Here is a 23,427-nt window from a genome sequence, read left to right on the forward strand (position 1 = left end):
CTACATTGACTGCTCCTAAGCATCATGTGCAGATTGGTAGACCAAAAAAGAATAGAAAGAAATATGTTGTGGAAATTGAGGAACTGAGTCAAAGGGTTGGTAAAGCCAATAAATTGCCAAGGAAGGGTGGCATAGTTACATGTGATATTTGCAAGCAGCAAGGACACAACAAGAGATCTTGCAAGAAAAGGAAAACAGGAGAAGCAGGAGGTTCACAAGCTGATGCAGCAGGAAGCTCAGGAACACAAGCTGATGCAGCAGTTTAGAGGGTGTTAAATTGTTGGATTATGTAATATTGTAGTTTGTCTGTTGGTACTATGTTCCTTTAAGTTAGGGTATTTTTATTTTGGATGTTAAACTTGTAATCTTTTGGTGTTTGATATGCAATATTCTAGTTATGGTTAATTGACAAGGGCATTTTGGTCTATTGTCAGATTGTGCAAATTACCTAATTAAATTTTAATCATTTTATTATATTTTTACTTTGATGTATATTGTATGCACACTTATTTTTTTACCATATTGTCAGTTGTGCAAATTAACTTGGATGCACACTTAATTTTGTGCAAATAAAGGGCATTTTGGTAATCTGCATATTTGCATATTTATAAAGGGCATTTTGGTAATATGCAAATTACCTTGGATGCACACTCACCTTGGATCTGAACATGCAGGCTGATAAAGGGCAATTTGGTAATCTTCACAAAAGTCAACTGCAGTTTGTAATCTGCACATTTGCTATTTTGACTTTATAAAAGTCAACTGCAGCATGTATAATCTGCACATTTGGCCATCTTGATTTCACAAAATTAAATTGCAGTTTGGTTTATATGAAAGTGGCATTTTGGTCTATTTTGGTTTATATGAACAAGGTTATTTTGGTATATTTTGGTTTATATGTTGCTATTTTGATTTAGTTTATATGAAAGTGTCATTTTGGTCTATATTGGTATGTATGAAAAGGCCATTTGGTCTATTTTGGTATGTATGTAACAACCATTTTGATATGTTTATTTGGGCAATTTTGACTTTATGAAAGTCAAGTGCAGTGACTAGGCTAGTACTAATTTGAGTTAACCTTGTCAAACACTTGTCAAGCAGTTTACACGACACTTAACTAAACACTAATAGGTTAATCAAGAGTATTTTATCAAGTGATATCTTCAAACAAAGATCATACGTTTTTATTTCGTAGAAATAGTATTACAAAGGATCATACATTTTCATTTCTTAAAATTAGTACTACAAAAGACAATACAATGGTACCATGACCATACAACAAACAGATCTTAGCTAGCATTTAGTGGAAACATACACAAAGGGAAAAACAACTAAAACAAAAACCAATGCAAACTTCATTCTTTTGGTCTTCAATTCCAATTTAGCACATGTTTGACATCTTGGAGGATCCACCTAAACAACAAAGCCACAACTCCTTGGCTGCAATTAACATAAATTAGGGTAAAAAAAACCCAATTTCAAAATAAAATGAATAGTATAAATCACCTGTTTGCTGTAGCAATAGAACCTTCTCCCTGGGTTATTCTCCGTATATGAAGTGCGAATCACTGTAGGCCAACCACATGAGCAGAAAACCATGGTCGATGATATAAGGGTTTGAACAATGTTGAAGGTTTGAACAAACTAGGGCTTGGTGTTCTGCTTTAAGGGTTATAGACAAAAATACTGAATAAAATTAAATATGATCTAAAACTAAAAAAGAGAAAGAATTAACAGAATACTTGGATGTCGTTATAATAGGCTAAAAATTAAAACTATAAAGACTAAATTAACAAAATTTCAAACCTTGGACTGAAGTGGCAAAAGTAAACCACATGAACAAAAATGGACATTAGCTCTAAAATCAATTTATGTACGTTATAGGCAGAACAACAATTTTTAGTGTAATTTTAATGAAGTAAACACAATTAGTTAATAAGTCATTTCTCATTTGTCAACCGCACCTCTTTTGGAGTGTTACGCGATTCGATCTCCATATCACTCTCTCTCTCGATAACTCTAACACTTCGCTCAATTCGGACGGAGATTCAGTGCACCTTGCTCTCTGTTCGGATTCTCTGATCGGATCCAATCCAATCCAATCCAATCCAATCTTAGGGTTTAGTCTCTAACAATAACAATGGTGAGCTCACAATACTACTTGATTCTAGGTTTTCCGTTTAATTCAATCACATTGTTATCCAACTATTGGATCTGTTGTGCTAATTATACTTCATTTCTGTTGCTTTGTGTTTCAATTGGAGCCAGCCTCTCAGACTCGAGATCAAGGTACTGTTATTCAAATTGAATTCACTCATTGTTGTTAAGGTTATTAGGTGTAGATGTTAATTCACTAGTGATGCTGCTAACTATGAGTATTTTTAACAGAGGAAACTCTCTCAAAGATCAGAAAGAGTAAAATCTGTGGATCTGCACCCCACAGAGCCATGGTACATATCCTCTTACTGTAACTAAATTCATATTGGTTATTGGTGTGTTTTTGATATATGCATTAATTGCAATTGTTCTTTTGTTCTCTACAGGATCCTAGCGAGTTTGTATTCAGGGACGGTCTGCGTCTGGGATTACCAGACCCAGGTATGGCAATAGTTTAGCCAATTCGATTTGACAGATAATTCATTTATGGGACACAGTTGACATATTAAAAGTAAACATATATGCTTGTCTTCTTGGTGCATAATTCTTCTTAATGGAGCATCAATGATGTCAGGGGCTTAAAATTAGGTTATTTTTCCTTGTAGAATGCTAGTTTAATCATGTGACGGAGTTGTTTCCGTTGTGCTGCATAGGGAATGAGGTTACCGCTAGTTGCTTTTATAGGCATTGCAGTCAAATTGTTGGCGATAAAAAAGTAACTGCACAAAACATATTAATTTTGACGTGTTTATACTTTGTCGTGTGTTTTTAGACTGACGCATTGGTAATATGTGGGAGGAAGTAGCTAATTTGATCAGCTATATATGAAGTATAAGATAATTTAGTTTTAAGTTGAGTAGTTTTTTAAGAAGGAAATAAACATTATATAAAGGGTAAGACGTTGTGCTTTTTACCTCCTCATTGGTTGATAAATTCAGCTTCTTTGTTACTATCAAAATCTTGGTTTTAAAAAACACACCTCAGACGTGTCTAGGCTCGTGGCTCACTAAGCACACCTACATAAATTAAAATTCTCTTTTTAACGTTTTCAGGTAACCTGCATGTTATTATGATAGAATTTCAAACAATAATTAACATATGCCTTGTAATTTTTTATTGCAGGTTATGGTAAAATCCTTTGAGGTTACTGAGCTACCAGGTATGTTATCAGAGTTTAAATTTTTCTTACGTATTTTTAAATTTATCATGCATGGTTTTATAGCCTGATGAGAAAAAAACATTTTGTTTCTGATGCTTACACAATTTCTTTGCAGTCAGATCTGCAAAGTTCATAGCACGCAAGCAGTGGGTTGTTACTGGAGCAGATGATATGTTTATCCGAGTATACAACTATAATACAATGGACAAAGTCAAAGTATACGAGGCACATACTGATTACATCCGGTGTGTTGCGGTCCATCCTACACTGCCATATATATTGTCATCATCTGATGACATGCTTATAAAGCTTTGGGACTGGGAGAAAAGCTGGTATTGCACTCAGGTTTTTGAGGGCCATTCTCATTATGTCATGCAAGTGACATTTAATCCTAAAGACACCAACACTTTTGCAAGTGCATCACTTGATCGCACTGTAAAGGTAATATTACAATTCTGAATCACTTACCGTGCGTTTGATTCACTGAAATTCTACAAGATTGGTTTATGCATCACTATCTTTCATATATAGATATGGAATCTTGGTTCACCTGATCCTAACTTCACACTGGATGCCCATCTCAAAGGAGTGAATTGCGTAGAATACTTTACAGGAGGCGATAAACCTTATCTTATTACTGGATCTGATGATCACACTGCTAAGGTTTGTGGCCTTTCACTTTTTCCACCTGTTATATTTGTAGATTTCTTTTAACATGTATTTTATGTTATAAACAAATTAAAACAGGTATGGGATTATCAAACTAAAGCTTGTGTCCAGACTTTAGAAGGTCATACACATAATGTTTCTGCTGCATGCTTCCATCCCGATCTTCCAATAATACTTACAGGGTCTGAGGACGGTACTGTACGTATATGGCATTCAACCACTTACAGGTACATCATGTGTATGACATTGAATTAAAAAAACTGAAGTTTTATTTATATTGCTTCATAAAGTATTGTGATTATTTTCATTCAGTTTGAGGATGATGGTTTAGTTCTAGTTTGTATTGCATCCAAAAGGTAGAACATATTATTAACTCTGTAATTCGTGATTGCTTATTACTCAAAGCCATTAAAAAGCCATAGTTTCAAAAGAATTGCGAGCTTTTAATCTTTTTCTAGTTTATGCACTTTTCCTTTTCAAGTTTCCTCAGTCTGTTCCATTTTTTGCAGACTTGAGAACACCTTGAACTATGGGCTTGAAAGAGTTTGGTCTGTTGCGTATATGAAAGGTTCACGTCGGTAAGTTTGTTTTGTGGTTATACAACTCAAGTTTTAGCACACTTTTTTTTTTGCATTTGGTACAGCTAGACTTGTCATCGTATGTTTCAAGATTGTTCTAGGTTCCTTCAATGTTCATATGATATTATTGACTTCTGTTAAATGAAATGCTTGGAGCAAGAGGTTTCTTGGAGATCTAAGTATATTACAACATTGCTGATGTTGCTTTACGTTATCCTCAGAATATTCTTGATGCCTTTTCATTTATCAGGTTCAATACTTATGCAGTTCATTATTTCTTCTTACAGGATTGCTGTTGGATATGATGAGGGGCTGATAATGGTAAAAATTGGACGAGAAGAGCCTGTAGCTAGCATGGACAATAGTGGGAAAATTATATGGGCTAAACATAATGAAATTCAGACCGTGAACATTAAGAGTGTGGGAGCTGATTATGAGGTTTGGGCTCATATGCCTTTTGTCCTGTTGAAGATGAAGTAAAATAAAGGAATAATGCATATATACTCCCAATACTCGTACATTTTCACTAAGGTCAACTGGCCACCCATATACTAAAACCATTTAGAGGCCACCCAAGTATTATCTTGGTTTCAAATGTGCTGATCCGGCAAAAAACTTGCCATAAGGTTGTAAAATGAGGAAATGCCCCTAAATTTGAAATTGTCACTTCTAGAGTTGTAAAATGACAAAAAACCGTTCACTCTACACAAATATGTTCTAAAAATCATATGGGGTTGACTTTTGAATAGATTCAGAGGCATTTTTGTCATTTATACTTCTCTAGATTTTGGATGTGATAGATACTTAAAAATGAAGGGTGTTTTGTCATTTTACAGTTATTCGACAAGTTTTTTGCGGGGTGACCTAAATAGCTGATGGCTTTGATAAAAACTTTTGAATACTTGGGTGGCCTGTGAATACATTATTCCTAAAACATACAGTTCTTTTTATTCTTTCCCCTGTTTCTGCCTGGTGGACATTGTACATTTTTCTAATTTTCTTTTTTTAAGGTTTCTGATGGAGAGAGACTACCTTTAGCAGTTAAAGAGCTGGGAACATGTGATCTTTACCCTCAAGTGAGTTGTGCTTGTTTCGTTTTCTACTTTAAAAAGCTGAAAATATAATGGACTCTAAAAGGCCACATATGAGGGTGATTAATTTTCAAATTTTTGGAAACCTTAAAACCACTAAAAGTTGGCACTTACATTTGGACATGTGAACTGGGTTTGACTAGTTTTTAACCGTTCGTCTTTCTTATTTGTGTGTGTGTGTGTGTGTTTTGCAGAGCTTGAGGCACAACCCAAATGGGAGGTTTGTGGTTGTGTGTGGTGATGGTGAATACATCATATATACAGCTTTGGCATGGAGAAATAGATCCTTTGGCTCTGCATTGGAGATTGTTTGGTCATTTGATGGTGAATATGCTGCTAGGGAAAGTACGTCCAAGATTAAGATTTTCAACAAATCTTTTCAGGTTTGTACATTTTCCGTATTTCATGGTTAGATCATTAATTGTGTTTTGCTAATCTGGATTAAGATTTATGTCTTGAATTCATTTGTTAATCAGGAAAAGAAGAGTATCCGGCCAACATTCTCAGCAGAACGGATATTTGGAGGAACTTTACTGGCTATGTGCTCAAATGATTTTATATGTTTCTATGACTGGGCTGAGTGTAGATTGATTCAACGGATTGATGTTGATGTTAAAGTAAGCAATACCTATCTGTCTTCATTTTTCATGTTATGTCAGCTTCAGTTAATGATCCACGCCTTGATTTTCATCCATTTGTTCAGAATCTTTACTGGGCTGATAGTGGTGATCTGGTGGCAATTGCTAGTGATTCATCATTCTACATACTAAAGTACAATGTAAGATTCTTATCTACATTCATTCTTCTAACTTTTGCCACATCAGCATATTTTGTATTGGGGGTATTATAGTGGTGTAAAAATTGGTCCCAAACCCTAAACCAGTTCTGGTTTGAACCGGTTCGGTTTGATAAAAAGGTTACCGTCGGTTTGAGTAAACCGGTTTTGAGTAGTTTTGGTCGGTTTTTGCCCACTTTTCGCCTGGTTCGGCTGAGTTTAACCAGTTTAGAACCAGCTTCAATGGAGAGGATCATAAACCGGTTCTGAACCTATGGTTCCTATCTGCTCCAAACCGGTTTCAAAAAGTACCGGTTCAAACCAGTTCGGTTTCTGAGCTTTTGTTGGTGCACCCGGTAATGAATACATTGGCCACTCAAAATTTCAGAATTTTCACTAAGACCACTCAAAACAATTTAACTTTAGTGGCCACCCAAGTAGCAATTTGGTTTTGTTTATGCCAAATTTCAACAAAAACTGACAGGAGAGTTGTAAAATAACAAAGTACCCCCAACTTTGAAGCTTGCCACTTATAAAGTTGTAAAAAGGTAAAGATGCCCATAAATCTATTCAAAAGAATCAGCTATAGATGAATTTTCAGTACATTCTTGAGTAGATTCAATGGTGTTTTGACATTGTACAGTGTACACACTCTAGATGTGACAAAAGCTGTAATTCAATGCTTGGTGGCCTATGTATACCATTATCCTTCTTTCATACGCATTTCCACATGAAAAATTGTGATTAATGTAATAAATTTAATTGTTTTGCAGCGTGATGTAGTGTCTGCCCATCTAGATAGTGGAAAAACTGTAGACGAGGAAGGTGTTGACGATTCGTTTGAGCTTCTTTATGAAGTTAGCGAAAGAGTTAGAACTGGATTATGGGTTGGGGACTGTTTTATTTACAATAATTCTTCATGGAGGCTTAACTATTGTGTGGGTGGCGAGGTAGGGCCGATCATTATTACCCATCACAGAAATATTATTTACTCATGTTTGCTTAATATTATGAATCATTACATGGCTTTTTATATTATTCAGGTAACCACTATGTTTCATTTGGATCGGCCAATGTATCTTCTAGGATATTTAGCTAATCAGAGCAGAGTTTATCTCATTGATAAAGAATTTAAGTGAGTGTTATCTTTGCCGATACAACAAACTAAGCATCATTATTGTCCTTATTTTGTAATCATTTACATTTTAGTGTCATTGGATACACGTTGCTTCTCACCTTGATTGAGTATAAGACACTTGTAATGCGTGGAGAACTTGAACGAGCCAGTGGACTTTTGCCATCAATTCCAAAGGAGCATTATAACAGGTAAGAGTTTAAATATGTTGTTCTGTATTTTAGGGATGGCAGAGTGTGTATAACCCACCTGACTGGTTCGTTAATTGCGTTGAAAAGTGAAAACTCTAACCTGGACACCTTTGTCTAGTTCACTGCCCGTTTTTTATGAATAGTGTCATTGATATAAAAAAACTATAAAAAATGATCAAAACATAAAAGTGGCTAACGTTATTACGTAAGATAGAAAAGACAGGAAATAGTATAAGATGAAAACAGGCGCTTCTAGCGTCATATGTCTTAATTTTTTATTTTTAATTGTAATTTTGAACGGGCTTGTGGGTTGAAAACGGATTGGTCAGCTCAACCGAAACCTGGCCTGTACAAACTGAATCTGTCTAGCCCCAACTCTAACTTGTTTATAACACACCCACACACATATATATATTTTATATTTGTACATGCTATTTTTTAGGTTGTAAACTCTGAAGTCTGAACATAGGAGGATCTATGTTCTTTTATAGCAAAATTCTTGGATTTTAATAAGATTCATGGCTCTTTTTACAGTGTTGCTCATTTTCTGGAATCACGAGGGATGATTGAAGAGGCCTTGGAAGTTTCTACAGATCCTGACTACAGATTTGAGCTAGCCATTCAGCTTGGTAAACTAGATGTTGCAAAGGTGATTGCTCCCAACTCTTTCAAGCACCAGATTACTATTACATATAGACTGCTTTAAAATAGAATTTCTATAACTTGCACTTTTGTTATATCGAATGCAGGATATTGCACTAGTAGCTCAAAGTGAGTCAAAATGGAAGCAGCTGGGTGAACTGGCCATGTCTACTGGATTGGTATTTATTTAGATTTATCATTAAATGTAAATTAAGTTTATCAATAGATATTGGAGAGTTTTTAAACAATTTTACACACAAAACAGTGTAAAAAGTATAAGACCACATAAATTTGTTCATTATGATAAAAACATTTAAGTGGTTTCTCTAATGCTGCTTTTAAAATTTGTCACAACCTTTATATTTATCTTATCTGATTTTAATGACTATGTTTTTGCATATTGCAGTTGGACATGGCTGAGGATTGTTTGAAGCATGCAAATGATTTGAGTGGTTTATTGCTACTTTATTCTTCTTTAGGAGATGCTGAAGAAATTGGTAAACTCGCATCACTTGCAAAAGAGAATGGAAAGAATAATGTTGCATTTGCTTGTCTTTTTATGTTGGGCAGATTGGAAGACTGCATACAGTTATTGGTTGACAGGTTAGTCCTTACATTTCATATAAATTTGGCTATGATGGCATTTCTGAAATGACTGTCTTTTACAGCAATAGGATTCCCGAGGCTGCTTTGATGGCACGTTCATACCTTCCTAGTAAGGTTTCAGAAATAGTCACCCTTTGGAGAAAAGACCTAAGCAAGGTTAAGGAATTTCCTACTGTGTTAATATCTTTTTTATGCTTAATTATATTTGCAAATTTTTCATTATATGAAAATATATAATCATGGACCATTTGCATGATATGATTTAACCGCAGGTTAACCAAAAGGCCGCAGAATCTTTAGCAGATCCTGAAGAGTACTCAAATATGTTTGAAGACTGGCAACTAGCACTAGAAGTAGAAGCAAGAGCCGCAGAAACAAGGTTACAATGTACATCTTTGTTTCTATTGAAAGTGGCAAATTTCAACCCATTTCCATTTGACTAAGTCGATATGGGTCTTATCTCAATCGGGTCAAATAAAAAACATATCTAAAATGGAGAAAATGTTTCCAACTTCTAGTTTTAATGCATGCTCTCTCTTAAACAATCTTCATTCAAAAATTTGTTTTTGAGAACATAGTTACCATTTATCATTTACATACTTTTTTAAGAATGGACAAAAGAGTGTTAAATGAATCCCTGAAATTGATTGTGTGACACTAATAAATAAATTTCATCAAATTTTTTTCACAGAGGTCATTTCCCTCCAGCAGAAGAATATGTGAACCATGTTGATAGATCACATGTTACACTAGTAGAAGCTTTCAAATTCATGCAATTAGATGTTGAGGAACCACATGAAAATGGAGAATTGGATGATGAGGTACATCTAAAGGAAAATCAGAATTTGAATAGAGGTTAAATTCATTCAAATTTTCATTTTATGTTACTGTTTATGAGTTATGACACAGGATATAGAAGAACAAAATGAAAAGGAAGAGGAATTTGTTGATGATCAAGAAGAAGTCAAAGAGGTAGATGCAGTTAAGGATAGTGATTCTTCAGATGGTGCTGTACTTGTCAATGGCCACGAGGATGATGAAGAGCGGCGCGCCGATAGTGCAACCTAAAATCAGTTGCTTCGGGCCATATGAAAGTTTTAACTCTGATTGCTGGTAATTAGTTCCCTGTTTACTTAATTCCTTTTTTTTGATTTTGTAATTCAACCGTGGCCATGTACTTGTGAACTGATCTATTTGGGTTGTGCTTATTTCAATTGGATAAAGTCAAAAAGGAATGGGCCAAGTGGGTTGAAAGTCTACTTTTTAATGCATATTACCTTCTAAATCTTTTTTACTCCTTGATTTTGATCATTATCCTAATAATATTTATTTTCTAATCATAATCTACATATTACTTGCTTGCAAAATAAATTGGACAAAATTGCTTGTGGATCAACCCAAGCTTCGCCCATTTTGACTCGAACTAAAATGGCCCATTTCAATATGTGACCAATTCGATTCATCCTTTTTGCTGTTAAATCTAATAATTAAATAAATAAATATTCCACCTCTTTTGTTAGGCGCCTCTGAACAGCAAATGGAGGGCCGAATACGGAGTTTCAGGGTGGTGTAATTTTGTAGCTTTGGAGATATTAAATATAAATTTGAGCTTCAATTTCATCGTGAGCTTTTATTTATTTTGCAGGGGGTTGTTTTACCAATAGTATTTTGACTTTATATTATTCTTCCTTTCTTATTGTGGCTGTAGAAATATCTTAACAATAGATCATGCAGCATTAACATAATGTTGCATAAATTTAGCTCTCTATAAAAATAATAAAATGTATGAAGATTGATCTATATCGAGATAAGGACGCCACAAGGCTATTTAACAACTCCTTACATTATATTCATAAAATGGTTAAAAATATATAACACTTGATTCAACAAATAACTTAATTAAAAAGAGTTGAATTAAATAAATTAAACATTGCATTATTGGTATATTTGACTTTGTTTTCTAAATAACAATATAATACAAGTTGTGTTTGTTAGAAGTTCCACTTCAAGATGCAACTGTCACAGTACCAACTGTAAGATTCTTTTGTGGCATTCATCTTTTATTCCTTTAAAGGTCCTGCTATTATCATCAATACTCACTATTGGCCCCTAACTTCTTGATTAAGGTTTACACACGTATACTGAATTAACAAGTAAAACAGAGTTCACCTTTCGCTCACCTTGGTTCATTTTTATTGCACATATATGCTAATTGGCTCACATGTAATGCAATAAAACAGGTTATTTTGACAAAAATAGTGAATCGTATTGTGTATTAATAGAGTTATCCTGTAACATCTACCCCAACTGAGCATGTTTAACTGTGGAGCTCTCCTCCCGTCCACTATTATTAAGCCCAAAATGCGTTGGTAATTTAAGAGGTGGGACGCTTACTTATAAACCAAGAATATCTCCTGTCCACGGTTGATTTAGGATTTGCCTAGGGTGTTACATGCCTAATACCGTCACTCTTTATGGTTTGAAACCTCATAGTCTACTAGAGTAGTTAAAAAAATTGGAAAACATGTGACACTTGAATTGAAAAGTTTTAGTTTCGTACTATGGAAACTTATCATTTAAGCAAAAAAAACTTATTCAAACATCATGAAAGCAAAGTTTATAACTAATAATAATAATATGCCATCAACGTCAAGAAGCAACCTCCACTAAGATGACTGAGTGGTTGAGTGTGACACACTGAAACGGAATTGATCTTGAGAGAAAAATTTATTTAACTTTTAACTATATAAAAATTTTGGATGACTTACATACTTCGAAGACAAAAAACTATATAATAAAAATTTAGTTAGTTTTCTTTGTTTTATTATGCACTATTTCAAACCAATTTTGAGAATTAGTATTTCAAGTTCTTTGTTCAGAAAGAAGGCTAGTAATTGTGGTTTCTCATATATATATATACATAAGTAAAGGGCTTGTAGACATTAATTTAAACTAAAGGGGGTTTGAATGCATATGATCTTTCTAATTTCAGTTTCAGGCGCAAGTTGTTCAACTACTTTTCTTTCATTTCACTCAGGGCGCCAACAAACACATACACATACAAAGGATTAAACATTTAAACAGTATTCTAAGTACTGATGTCATCCTGCACGGCCTCAAAGTCGAAAGCATCTGGTAAACTATCACCTAGAGGCTCTCCTTCATTTAGAAGATTAAATTCTAGTCCTGTATTTGCAAATGAAAGCCGATTCAATACTAATTGTTTCAGAAGCAATAGAATAGTATTGTGGTTGCTTTTGATCACTCTTTGGGCTTATGCTGGATTTCGTATTCAGTCAAGGTGGGATCATGATGATAACAATGATGATGTTTTTTGGGGACATGATGAAATTGAAAAGAGTTTTGAGTTGAGTGTGTGTAATGTTGTGGTTGCAGATGATGTTAAGGTTGATATCAATCAGTATGGTGTGAAGAAGATGGATATTGGCGTTGAAACGAATGGCAGTCGTGGTGTGTTGCATAATATTGTATCTGTGAAGAAAGGGAGCAAAAGATCTAGGCGCGGTTCTAGTTCTCGTGCAAAACGTGGCAATAAGAAAAAGGTTTTGGAGATTAAAAACAGTAATGAAGTTGGAGCTCAAGAATATGAAATGCCTCAAACGAATGCCACTTACAGGATGCTAGTCGGCCCGTTTGGTTCACTTGAAGACCGAGTTATGGATTGGAGTCCTGAGAAGCGATCAGGAACGTGTGACAGAAAGAGTCAATTTGCTCGGCTCGTTCGGTCAAGAAAGTTTGTTTTGATATTTCATGAGCTTTCAATGACCGGAGCGCCACTTTCAATGATGGAGTTGGCTTCAGAGATTTTGAGCTGTGGAGGCACAGTTTCTGTTGTGGCTCTTAGCAGAAAGGGTGGATTGCTTCCGGAACTTTCTAGAAAGAAGATCAAAGTTATTGAGGATAAAGATAAGCTCAGTTTTAAGGCTGCAATGAAGGCAGATCTTGTTATTGCAGGTTCAGCTGTCTGTGCATCATGGATTGGTGAGACCTTTTACTCATATTCTGTTTTTAGTCTCTCAGTGTATTATTATATCATAAAGTTATGCAAATAGTTAAAGAATTTGTTTTCTTTGAGTGTTTTCTCATAAAAAAATCTTTAAATCCCTACAAAGGAAAATTCTTAATTGAAAATGAGAAGAGTTAATTACACAGATAGTAACCGTGGTTTGCCCATATTGTATAGTCTCCATTTCTAAAGTTACACATATAGTCCCCTAGTGTTCACTAGCGTGTAACACGGATGATCACTATAGTGAATGTCTGTTAACTTTTTAGTTATTGACCAAAATACCCGTACGTAAAAATATATGTTGAATGCAAATGAGACCCACTCAAGTTAGTCAACCTTCACCCCCAACACATTTTTTGACGACCATCATCCGTTTGACTGAACGGTAGGGACTGCCAATGTTAATTTAGAAAAGTGGGGACTAATCTGCAATATGGCAAACCACAGGGACCATCCGTGTAATCAACTCAAGTGAAAAAGTTTTTTTTTTTTTTTTTTTTGGGTATGAACTTTTGTTATCTTTTTTATGACAGTTTGTTAGTTGATTACAGAACAATATCTTGATCACTTGGTGGCGGGAACGCACCACCTTGTTTGGTGGATAATGGAAAACCGGAGGGAGTATTTTGATCGATCTAAGCTCGTTCTAAACCGTGTAAAAACATTACTATTTCTTTCTGAATCACAATCTAAACAATGGATGTCTTGGTGTGAAGAAGAAAATATTAAATTCAAAACCGCACCCTCTATAGTTCCACTCTCAGTCAACGATGAACTAGCTTTTGTAGCGGGCATTTCATGTTCCCTAAATACCCCTGCATTCACCACTGAGAAAATGCTGGAAAAAAGACTTTCGTTAAGAAAATTAGTTAGAGAAGAAATGGGAGTAAAAGATAATGATATGCTTGTTATGGCATTAAGTAGTATAAACCCTGGTAAGGGTCATTTGTTGCTTCTTGAATCGATACACCTGGCGACTAGTATAAAACCAGGTGGAATGATTAATAATGATATTAAGCTTCTAATTGGTTCAGTTGGATCCAAGAGTAATAAGGTTATTTATGTCAAATCACTCTTCGATTTCTTATCAAATCATTCAGATTTGCAAAGTTCGGTTATATGGACTCCTGCAACGACACAGGTTGCCTCACTTTATTCTGCAGCAGATGTCTATGTTATAAATTCCCAGGTATCAATTCTCAAACGGGTTAAATAAAAAAATATTAATTGAAGCGGGATCGGGTCAAATGGGTTGAAAATTTCCTAAAATCTATTTAATGACACATGCTTCTTTAATCAGTTTTTTTCAAAGATTTAGATTTTTTCTGTGATATTATTGATTTATAGCCATATAAAAGTAACAATTATTTATACAAAACTTCTAAAAGATGGGAAAACTGTGTTAATTGTTTACCAGATTTTAATAAAACACGATAAGCAGATAAGCTGTTTAAATTTGCAAAAAATTCGACTTATTAAATGAGCACAGGGAATTGGAGAAACATTTGGAAGAGTGACAATCGAAGCAATGGTGTATGGTATTCCGGTACAATAAATCGACATGCTTTCTTACTTTTTATTCAGTTAATAAAAACGTATATATTTCATATTCCCATTGTACCCTTGTGTGTTGTGGATTAGGTGCTAGGAACAGACGCAGGGGGTACAAAGGAGATTGTTGTACATAATGTGAGTGGTCTTCTACATCCCACCGGGCATTCAGGAACCGCTGTTCTTTCTAAAAACCTTCAATATTTGCTTAAAAACCCGTCAGAACGACAACGTTTGGGACTTGAAGGGAGGGAAAAGGTGAAGAAAATGTACTTGAAAACGCACATGTACAAAATATTTTCGCAGGTTCTTTATGACACCATGAAAGCAAAGTAAATATGTTGTAAAAGTTTTCATTCAAATCCTGCCCTGTTAAAAGTGTAAATTATTTTGAAAGTGATTATTACGATTGAAAAAAGACGGAAAATGTAACACCTAAATCTCACATCGACCGTAAATACAAGAGATGATACGCTTATAAGAAACGCGCGATCTAACTATTGTCAATCATGTGTTTCAACTTTCAAGCGTGTTCCACACTTAAACGTGCTTAGATGAGGAATGCAAGGTTAGAACCGAAGACCTATAAGTTAAAATAAAAGATGCAAGATATATTGAAGGTCAAGTTATACTATGTTTAGAATAGAGCCTTTTGATGAATAAGAATAATTTTGATGACGAGTTTAATATTAATAATATTATATTCGTGCATAAAGATGCATGGTTCCTAGATTTGATGGTTGTTCCGCATTTATCGTCCATATACCCATCCTTCTTCATCTCCAATCCCTCTCTAGAATCAAAATTTTCTGGTTTCCCACTTAAACAATATCGCATGCATGCATGCTATGATATGATTTTATCCCATAGCGCCCAAACAAAGAAAGACTCATAATTGATTTGATCGATCATGCAGCGACTCGTTGACAACTTCCTCGCTGTCACAAAAGAGTTAGTAATTAATTGCAAAAGATTCATATCATCATCATCATCCTATCATCGTCCATATATGCATATGAATGGCCATGAATATATATGTATGATTTTATGAAAAAAATAGCTAGGGTTTTGTGTTTGATTCCGATTAATTGTTGGTTTAGATGCATGCATGCATGAGGTATAATTAGGGTTTTGTGTTTGATTCAGATGTTTTCTTTTAATTGTTTTAATTTGTATGAATTAGGTCCGTGAAGACGATCACGTACGAAACATTAAGCAACATAGTGAGGCTGATAAATGGGATATCTGCATTATTATTGTCCATATTACCTGGCAAATCCAACATTCTTGAAGGAATTCAAGGCTGGGAGCTCCGACCCAAAGTTCGCGGACCCCGCTTTCCTAGATGGATGGAAGAGTAAGTATTATTGATTAACATGCATGCATGTTCTGTTCTTCAACACCTTTTTGATCAAGATCATATGATGACATGATTTTAATGTTGTTGGTAGTGGGGTGTCATCCTTTAATTCGTTCGTTCATGAACTGTCGGTGGATTTAGATACAATATCATCACGTATTGAGCATCCATCAGAAGCTGATATGGAAGATGATGATGATGCTTACGTTCCTTCAACTCCATTAACACCCAACATAATACTTTCACGAGCAACTAGCTTCGCCAAGCGCGAAAGGAAGAGGAGGCATTGGATGGTGTCTGTTATCATGTTCCTTTTGATTCCTGCAAGACTTATGTTTGGGATACCCTTTTATTTCTGTAAAAGGATCTTTAATAAAGGTGCAAGGTCGCATACTGTTAATCATAGAGCAGTGTCGTCTGCGAATGCTACCAAGAAAGCTTTGGATCATGTTGTTCAACGGGCTACCGATAGAAGACGTGGGATTATAGAGGTTTGTTTATTATGTTCAGATTTGAGTGAAGTTTTTAGTTTATGGATGAACATAATTTTGGAGTCATGTGAATCAGCTTCATATCTATGATCCTAATTTAAGAGACATTATCCGGACAAAATTGGATACGAATAATCCAAGTTATAAATAGTTGACCGATAATAATCTATACTAACAATTTAACCAACGACACTCTCAATTTTCAATTCTGTTGTCAAGGGCAATCACGCTATAAAGTGAAGTCCCCCCGTTAGCCACTAACTTTCATGTATATGTTGTTATAAAACAATTTCCAACATTCTGATTGTGATAACAATCAACCAAGTGGTAAACAGTGGCGGATGAAGTTACTTCTCCCTTAGAGTTGGATTGCCCTCGGCAATGCAAGTGAAAGCTTGGACTGACATTAAATTAAATTGTCCGTATAGATTATTATCTTTAGTTAAAAATTCTAAAATCCAATTTGTTTCATTCTTCATCTTGATGTTAACTTGTATATTGACAGGATCTTCATATGGGAATTGAGATAGTTATAGAAACCATATTTGATGTTATTCACCATGTAACCCATTGTCTTCTTTCACCATTGGAATCTTTAAGGAAGTTATTAAGGTGGTCTTATTCTTCATCTTCTTCAAATGGTACTAGAAAGACTGATGATGACAATCCAGATGCCATTGTTCCAACCACCACTCTTGCTAAATCTGATCCTACACCAACCCAAAAGAAAACCACCTTAAGCGGCGCCCTAAACACAGATGCTAGAACATGTCGAGATGTCATTACTGAGCTCGGGTAAGGCCTCAATCGGTCCTTAGTAATTTACTATTGTATCTGTTAAAGTTTCTTAACATGCAACTTACAGGTACCCTTATGAAGCTATCGATGTTGTAACAAAAGATGGATATGTTCTTCTTCTGGAAAGAATTCCAAGGTTGAACACTAGAATTGTTTCTTTTGGGGGTAAATTACAAAAATGACTATATTGACCAATGAGTTTGTATAAAATAGACTTAAAATATCATTTGACTACTCTTTATTTTAAGAAAAATGTTTTAGCCAACCAAAAGTCACGCCATGCGTTATGGCGCAACAGATTCAACCGGGCAAGTCAGATCTTTTAAAAGATCATGATTTGGCTTAAGACTGCAACTTGGTGGTTGGTGATGCTCTGCCACATTAGCATGGATCTCCGTTGTTTAAAAAGGTGGTGAAAAATCTTGCACAACATTTGATGCAAGAGAGAGTGGATTTGTGCCATGATTGAAATATGTTGCGCGCTAAGGGACGCGTGTAAAACACTGGTTGATTGAGTTAAAGCTATTTTATCAAACTTATCTGTTAAGAGTGTCATTTTGATGATTTCATTTGATTAACAATGCCCTAATTTTTGTTGTAGAAGCGATTCGAAAAAGGCTGTTTATCTACAACATGGTGTTTTTGATTCATCTATGAGGTAAGTTGATCAAACAATTTGAGCTTTTAAATTGTTTCGTTTCAATCAAGGGTTAATCATGGTCTTGGTGTTTTCTCTAGTTGGGTGTCTAATGGCATTGTTGGCTCTCCAGCTTTTGCTGCTTATGATCACGGTCTGTTCTCTTTGTCATCCACAAATTTACCTCATATGATTACCCAAATGTTAAATTTTTGTCTTCTTTTTGATCAGGATACGATGTTTACCTAGGCAACTTTCGTGGTCGAGTTTCTAAAAAACACATCAACAAGAAACTATCTTCACGACAGTAAGTTGTTTGCAAAAGTTCATGATCACGGATCATGAGCTTAAACTTGTGACTTCATTATTCTGTTTGAAATCGACTAAAACCAAACTGAGTTACAATTTTGGTTTCCAGTTTCACAAAATAAACTAAATAACCTAAATAAACAAACAAGAAATAATGGTTATTTACGTTTTGTCAGTTATCTCATACCATTACAATTTAGCACAACAGTCTTATTTAACCCAACTAATTTTTATTTTTATTAAAAATACATTGATAAAAAGAATATAAAACGTAATAATAAAAGTTATTCGGTTTATTCATTCAAAATTGAAAACCGAACCAAATTCATATTTAGTTCGGTCTAAACTAGCTTCCTATGTTTAGTTTGGTTTGGTTTGGTTTCGCCTACGGCCAAATAAAATTTTAAGCTGAAAACCAACCCGATAATACAAAGAATTAATAATATAGAAACTGCTTTCTTTTCACTAAACTCGTTTCAACACGAAAAATGTGTGTGATCATATTCTCACGTGCCAGGTATTGGCGTTACTCAATCAACGAACACGGAACCCAAGATTTACCAGCATTAATCGAAAAGATTAACGAAGTCAAAACCTTAGAACTCAAATCACTGTCCCAAACCGAAGAATCAAACCCGGACCAACAACCTTACAAGCTCTGTGTGATATGCCACAGTTTAGGAGGAGCCGCACTCCTCATGTACATAATAACCCGTCGCGTGGAAAACAAGCCCCACCGCTTATCACGAACCATAATGTTATCTCCCGCAGGGTTCCATCATGACTCCCCGTTCTTCTTCACCGTCATCGAATACTCCTGCCTTTGGTTATCCCCGGTTTTGTCCCCAATTTGCCCGGGTTTATACGTACCCACTAGGTTTTTCCGCATGCTGATCAACAAACTGGCTCGTGATCTTCAAAACTACCCCGCGGTTGGCGGGCTAGTCCAAACTATAATGGGTTACCTTGTTGGTGGTGATTGTTCAAATTGGGTGGGAGTCATGGGTTTGCCTCATTACAACATGAATGATATGCCCGGTGTTTCATTCGGGGTGGCTCGGCATTTGGCTCAGATTAAACATGCAAAGAGGTTTGTGATGTTTGATTATGGGAGTCCGGAAGCGAACATGAAGGCTTATGGATCAGCCGAGCCGATGGATTTGGGAGAGCGGTATAACTTGATCGATATACCGATTGATCTTGTTGCGGGGATGAAAGATAAGGTGATTCTACCGTCTATGATCATACACCATTATAGGTTGATGAAAGATGCGGGTGTGAGTGCTTCTTATAAGCAGTTTGAGTATGCTCATTTGGATTTCACGTTTTCGCATCGCGAAGAGCTTTTGGAGTATGTGATGTCGAGGTTGTTGTTGGTGGAGTCGAAGCATAGGTCGTCGTTGAAGTTGAAGAGGAAAGATGAGATCTTGTCGGTAAATTAAATGAATTAATGTCTTGTGTTTATGTTGTTAACATGGTGTGTGATTTTGCATATATAGTAGTTAGCAAAGTCTTGTGAAACTAGATGGTTTTGTGTATTATCTTATTCACTTCTCCATCTATGAGGATGGAGATGTTTGTTTGGTTAGTGATGTGTATATACTATCGAATGATGAACTTGTTATGTAATTACCAAATCTAACTAAATCATAGTTGATTATGATAAAAGTAAGTATATATAGTTAATCTTGCCTTTATAAAAATCTTGCATTCAGGAACACCTTCAATATTTGCTTAAAGGTCCATCTTAAAATTACGTATGTAAGGGAGCGAAAAAAAGAATTAAGAAAACGCACTTCACTTTTAAAGGATTTTTTTTGACATATTCTTTATGGCACCATGAAAGTAAAGTACAATATGTGATAAAAGTTTTTATTCAAAAATAAAATAAAATTTTACACTTCAATTTGGATCACTAATGGAACCGTGGGATGCTATGCTGGCATGTCCCCATAAGAAAGCTGGTACATCAGTCCACCCTATAAGTCCTGACCCAGAAACCACCTCATAAAGAAACCCGTCATTGGTGAGAATCATTGGTGAGAAATTCTCTAACCCAACCCGGAATCCTTACCTTGTCAGAAGTAGGATTTGAACCCAAGACATCCTCATTTTTATCAAAGTCTTTGGATATCTTACCCTAACCACTTGTGGTAAGTATCATTCACAAAAAAGTTTGTAAGAATAAATATATGGATATATATATATTTATGTGTGGCCATCATTATCATTTATATAATAATAGATCAAAATTAATTAAATCATACCTTATTAATAATTAGCTAGGTAATTGTTGATGGACCATATTACCATTACTTGCTAATTAAGGGTTTCCCCTTGGATGTATATAAATATATGGAAGAGATTAATTAACATCATCATAAGAAAAATCTAACTGTCACATTAAGTAATTAGTGACCCCTATATCTCTCCATAATTCGGTTTCCTCAAGAATCCTAATCCCCATCACTAACATACATCCTAAAGGGGAACTCGACCAAGCTGACTATTATGTCGTCTACATCCTTCTCCGGGCGGTTACTACTTCCCCTACAGTGACAGGTATGTTTTACTTAAGGGTTTATCATAACATTCATGTTTTCTATTACATACGTGAAGAACTGATCAACATGTGGTATCAGAGCCAGGTTGATTAATCAGTTCTTTATGTTTTCCCTAAATATGGATCTAAACTGGAAGACATGAACTAAAATCTGATAAACCCTAATGCTATTTTCTTATTTTATTATCATTAAATTCTTATGAACTTATTGAAATTTGGTTATATATAAACTGTTTAAAAACAATGTTATAACCAATTTCACATTAAAAACCTATTAAAAACTTTATGGTTTTTCGGTGGTGTTCTTCGTGTTCATCATGAGTTTTTCGAAAAATATTACATATTTTGGTTAAGATTCGGATTATGATTTTGTTTTTCCTAAAATAATTGAATAAACAAATCTTCAATGATTTTAAATTTTGAATAATTATGGAATCTATAAATTTCAAAATTAAAACAAATCTTGGAGATAAAATTAATCCCTAAAGAATTTAAACCAAAATATTATTACCCTAAATAATTTGGATTTGAGTGTTCAACGAAATCTTGGTTAAAACTGAAGATCTCATTATAACCGAAATCTTGGTTAAAACCGAGATCTCATTAAAACCAAAATCTTGGTTAAAACCGAGATCTCATTAATAAAACCGAGATCTCATTAAAAACCAAGATCTCATAATTTTCGAGATCTCATAAAACCGAAAACTCAAGGGATAACCGAGAACTCATAATTTCTGATATCTCATTAAAACCGAAAACTCATGTGTTAACAGAGAACTCATAATTTCCGAGATCTCATAAAACCGAAAACACAATAAAAACTGAAAACTCAAGTGTTAACAGAGAACTCATAATTTCTGAGATCTCATAAACCGAAAACACGAAAAATGTTTTGTAAGACACTTAAAATATAAAAATATATTGATTAATTTTACAAAACATAGAAAGGCTTAAACTTGAATAAATTGTTGATGTAAACTTCTGCCCAAAGGTGATGCATTGCATCGAACATATCATTCAAGTCTTAATACAAGCCGTGTTAGTTTCGCTTAACATGATTTAAATGTATCACTTCCGCCAAAAGGTGATGAGTTACATTTAAATAAAGCAAAACTAACTCGTGCATAATTAAAATGGTTGTCTCACTTCTGCCCAAAGGTGATGTGTTACAATTGTTTTGCACATATACTTAAATAAATTTTAATTCTGCCCAAAGGTGATTTATTTTTTATTTAAGTAGAATTTTAATTTAAGTTGTCTATTAGTTTGATGTTAATAATAGACATATCACATCTTCAATAAAATATAATGATTCTCACAATTAATGATCCTTCGTTAATCTAATGATCATCTAAATTAATCTATCTTACTTTAATATCTCATTACATTACTCACTATAATTTTCTTCCTAGAAATTACTTTCATTCAAATCATCCACTCTAATTTCAAACCCAATATGTTTGCTTCATAAAGAGTTTCATTAACTTTTAGTTCTTCTCTTTTTTTATTATTCCTCAAGACATGACCATCCAATTGCTCCTTCTTATAATAGTAATAAAGAAGAAACCTAGAGCATGATAAATGAGATGAGTCAAACATAATGTCTCTTCTGATAATTAATAAACTCATAGAGTTATTCTAGATTTAGTTTTCCCTAAAACTAATCTAATATCTAGAAAATAATCAAAATAACTCCTAAGATGTATGCATTTCTTCTAAATTCTAACTATAAGGTTAAATGGCATTATTGAATACATCATAATGTACAATATCATGACATGACCCATAAAATTAAGGGCTTACACATGAAAATAAGTATAATTTTTCCAGTACATTATACACTAAATTTTTCAATAGTATAATTTGATGCCTTAAGAATCAACTATAACACTCAAAAGTACCAAAGGAAAATGAGTGTGTTGATCAGCAACATATGTACAAGAAAAGAAATATCTAGTACTGGAAAATAAGATGTTATTCCACTCACTACCACTAAAACCTAAAAGAGGACAATTCTAAGGTTCATAGACAAATACAAGTATAACTTTTAGTTTTAAGTTCTTTAAAGAGAAGGCTCACTGCAAGTATATGTCATTATACTAGACATAAGCAACGTGATTTTCCAAGTAGTCACATATTCATAATATTTAAGTCTACTAATTCTATATTCCAATTAACACATAATAGGTTGATTCTAGTTCTTTATATGTTTTCTTACCAAAAATCAACAAATAACTAGCATGAGTGTTGGTGAAAAAAATTAAATGTTCAAGTTATCATAAACCATAATAAACTGTTCTAGTTATGCTTTAGGATACCTTATAAATTCTGGTGTTTAATCAGAATTTAGTATCAATACTTAAGCTGCGTTATGACAGTTGTGAGGTTTGCATAGTCAACATAAAGTCACTCTTACATTAAATTCTCATCTTACTTGTTATCAATATCTGGATATAAACATTTATAAGATAGAACTAGATGATACTATATACTTTCACAACTCTTGTTATCAATTTTTTTAACAAAAGACAAATGAGACCTATAAATGTCATCCATTAAAACCAAAACTTCATGAGAAACCATGACATGGTTGATGAGGATGATTTTCATATAATCTCATTCTAAGTGATTTTAAAATCATGTGTTGGATGCCATAAACATCACTAGGCTTAAGGAATAAGTATG

At 34.3% G+C, this 23,427-nt stretch overlaps 3 protein-coding genes across 3 annotated transcripts; all 3 read left to right on the top strand.

Annotated features, from left to right (window-relative positions):
• Nucleotides 1-2,102: 2,102 nt before the first annotated feature.
• Nucleotides 2,103-10,730, top strand: LOC143544606 (coatomer subunit beta'-1-like). Its single transcript, XM_077036671.1, has 25 exons — nt 2,103-2,143; nt 2,269-2,289; nt 2,389-2,450; nt 2,544-2,598; nt 3,280-3,316; nt 3,432-3,757; nt 3,848-3,979; nt 4,064-4,212; nt 4,495-4,563; nt 4,851-5,001; nt 5,574-5,639; nt 5,849-6,037; nt 6,131-6,271; nt 6,358-6,432; nt 7,203-7,379; nt 7,473-7,564; nt 7,639-7,755; nt 8,290-8,404; nt 8,505-8,576; nt 8,804-9,000; nt 9,066-9,159; nt 9,276-9,382; nt 9,695-9,824; nt 9,913-10,116; nt 10,524-10,730. The coding sequence occupies exons 1-24, from the start codon at nt 2,141-2,143 to the stop codon at nt 10,069-10,071; spliced, it is 2,736 nt and encodes a 911-aa protein (XP_076892786.1). The 5' UTR covers nt 2,103-2,140; the 3' UTR covers nt 10,072-10,116; nt 10,524-10,730.
• A 1,371-nt stretch (nt 10,731-12,101) lies between these two features.
• Nucleotides 12,102-15,031, top strand: LOC143544558 (uncharacterized). The gene is made up of 4 exons (XM_077036640.1): nt 12,102-13,005; nt 13,585-14,222; nt 14,523-14,579; nt 14,675-15,031. Exons 1-4 carry the CDS (start codon nt 12,102-12,104, stop codon nt 14,918-14,920), a joined length of 1,845 nt encoding a protein of 614 aa, XP_076892755.1. The 3' UTR covers nt 14,921-15,031.
• Nucleotides 15,032-15,494: 463 nt separating this feature from the next.
• LOC143544559 (uncharacterized) lies at nt 15,495-19,707 on the top strand. The gene is made up of 9 exons (XM_077036641.1): nt 15,495-15,535; nt 15,768-15,941; nt 16,036-16,435; nt 16,941-17,230; nt 17,301-17,369; nt 17,835-17,891; nt 17,972-18,024; nt 18,102-18,177; nt 18,697-19,707. Exons 1-9 carry the CDS (start codon nt 15,495-15,497, stop codon nt 19,619-19,621), a joined length of 2,085 nt encoding a protein of 694 aa, XP_076892756.1. The 3' UTR covers nt 19,622-19,707.
• Nucleotides 19,708-23,427: the final 3,720 nt, after the last annotated feature.

The sequence above is a fragment of the Bidens hawaiensis genome, unplaced genomic scaffold (genome assembly GCF_021521415.1).
Source record: "Bidens hawaiensis isolate Kalapana, Puna unplaced genomic scaffold, B.hawaiensis_p1.1 tig00013629_1, whole genome shotgun sequence".
Lineage (NCBI taxonomy): Eukaryota > Viridiplantae > Streptophyta > Magnoliopsida > Asterales > Asteraceae > Bidens > Bidens hawaiensis.

Bases quoted from the DNA above. Each gene is read 5' to 3' on its own strand.
- LOC143544606 (XM_077036671.1), top strand. The intron at 2,290-2,388 runs GTACTGTTATTC...TATTTTTAACAG, and splicing joins CTCTCAGACTCGAGATCAAG to AGGAAACTCTCTCAAAGATC. The intron at 3,980-4,063 runs GTTTGTGGCCTT...AAATTAAAACAG, and splicing joins CTGATGATCACACTGCTAAG to GTATGGGATTATCAAACTAA.
- LOC143544558 (XM_077036640.1), top strand. From the start codon at position 12,102: ATGTCATCCTGCACGGCCTCAAAGTCGAAAGCATCTGGTAAACTATCA. The intron at 13,006-13,584 runs GTGAGACCTTTT...AGTTGATTACAG, and splicing joins TGTCTGTGCATCATGGATTG to AACAATATCTTGATCACTTG. The intron at 14,223-14,522 runs GTATCAATTCTC...AAATGAGCACAG, and splicing joins TCTATGTTATAAATTCCCAG to GGAATTGGAGAAACATTTGG.
- LOC143544559 (XM_077036641.1), top strand. From the start codon at position 15,495: ATGCAGCGACTCGTTGACAACTTCCTCGCTGTCACAAAAGA. The intron at 17,370-17,834 runs GTTGAACACTAG...TTTTTGTTGTAG, and splicing joins CTTCTGGAAAGAATTCCAAG to AAGCGATTCGAAAAAGGCTG. The intron at 18,178-18,696 runs GTAAGTTGTTTG...CTCACGTGCCAG, and splicing joins AAGAAACTATCTTCACGACA to GTATTGGCGTTACTCAATCA.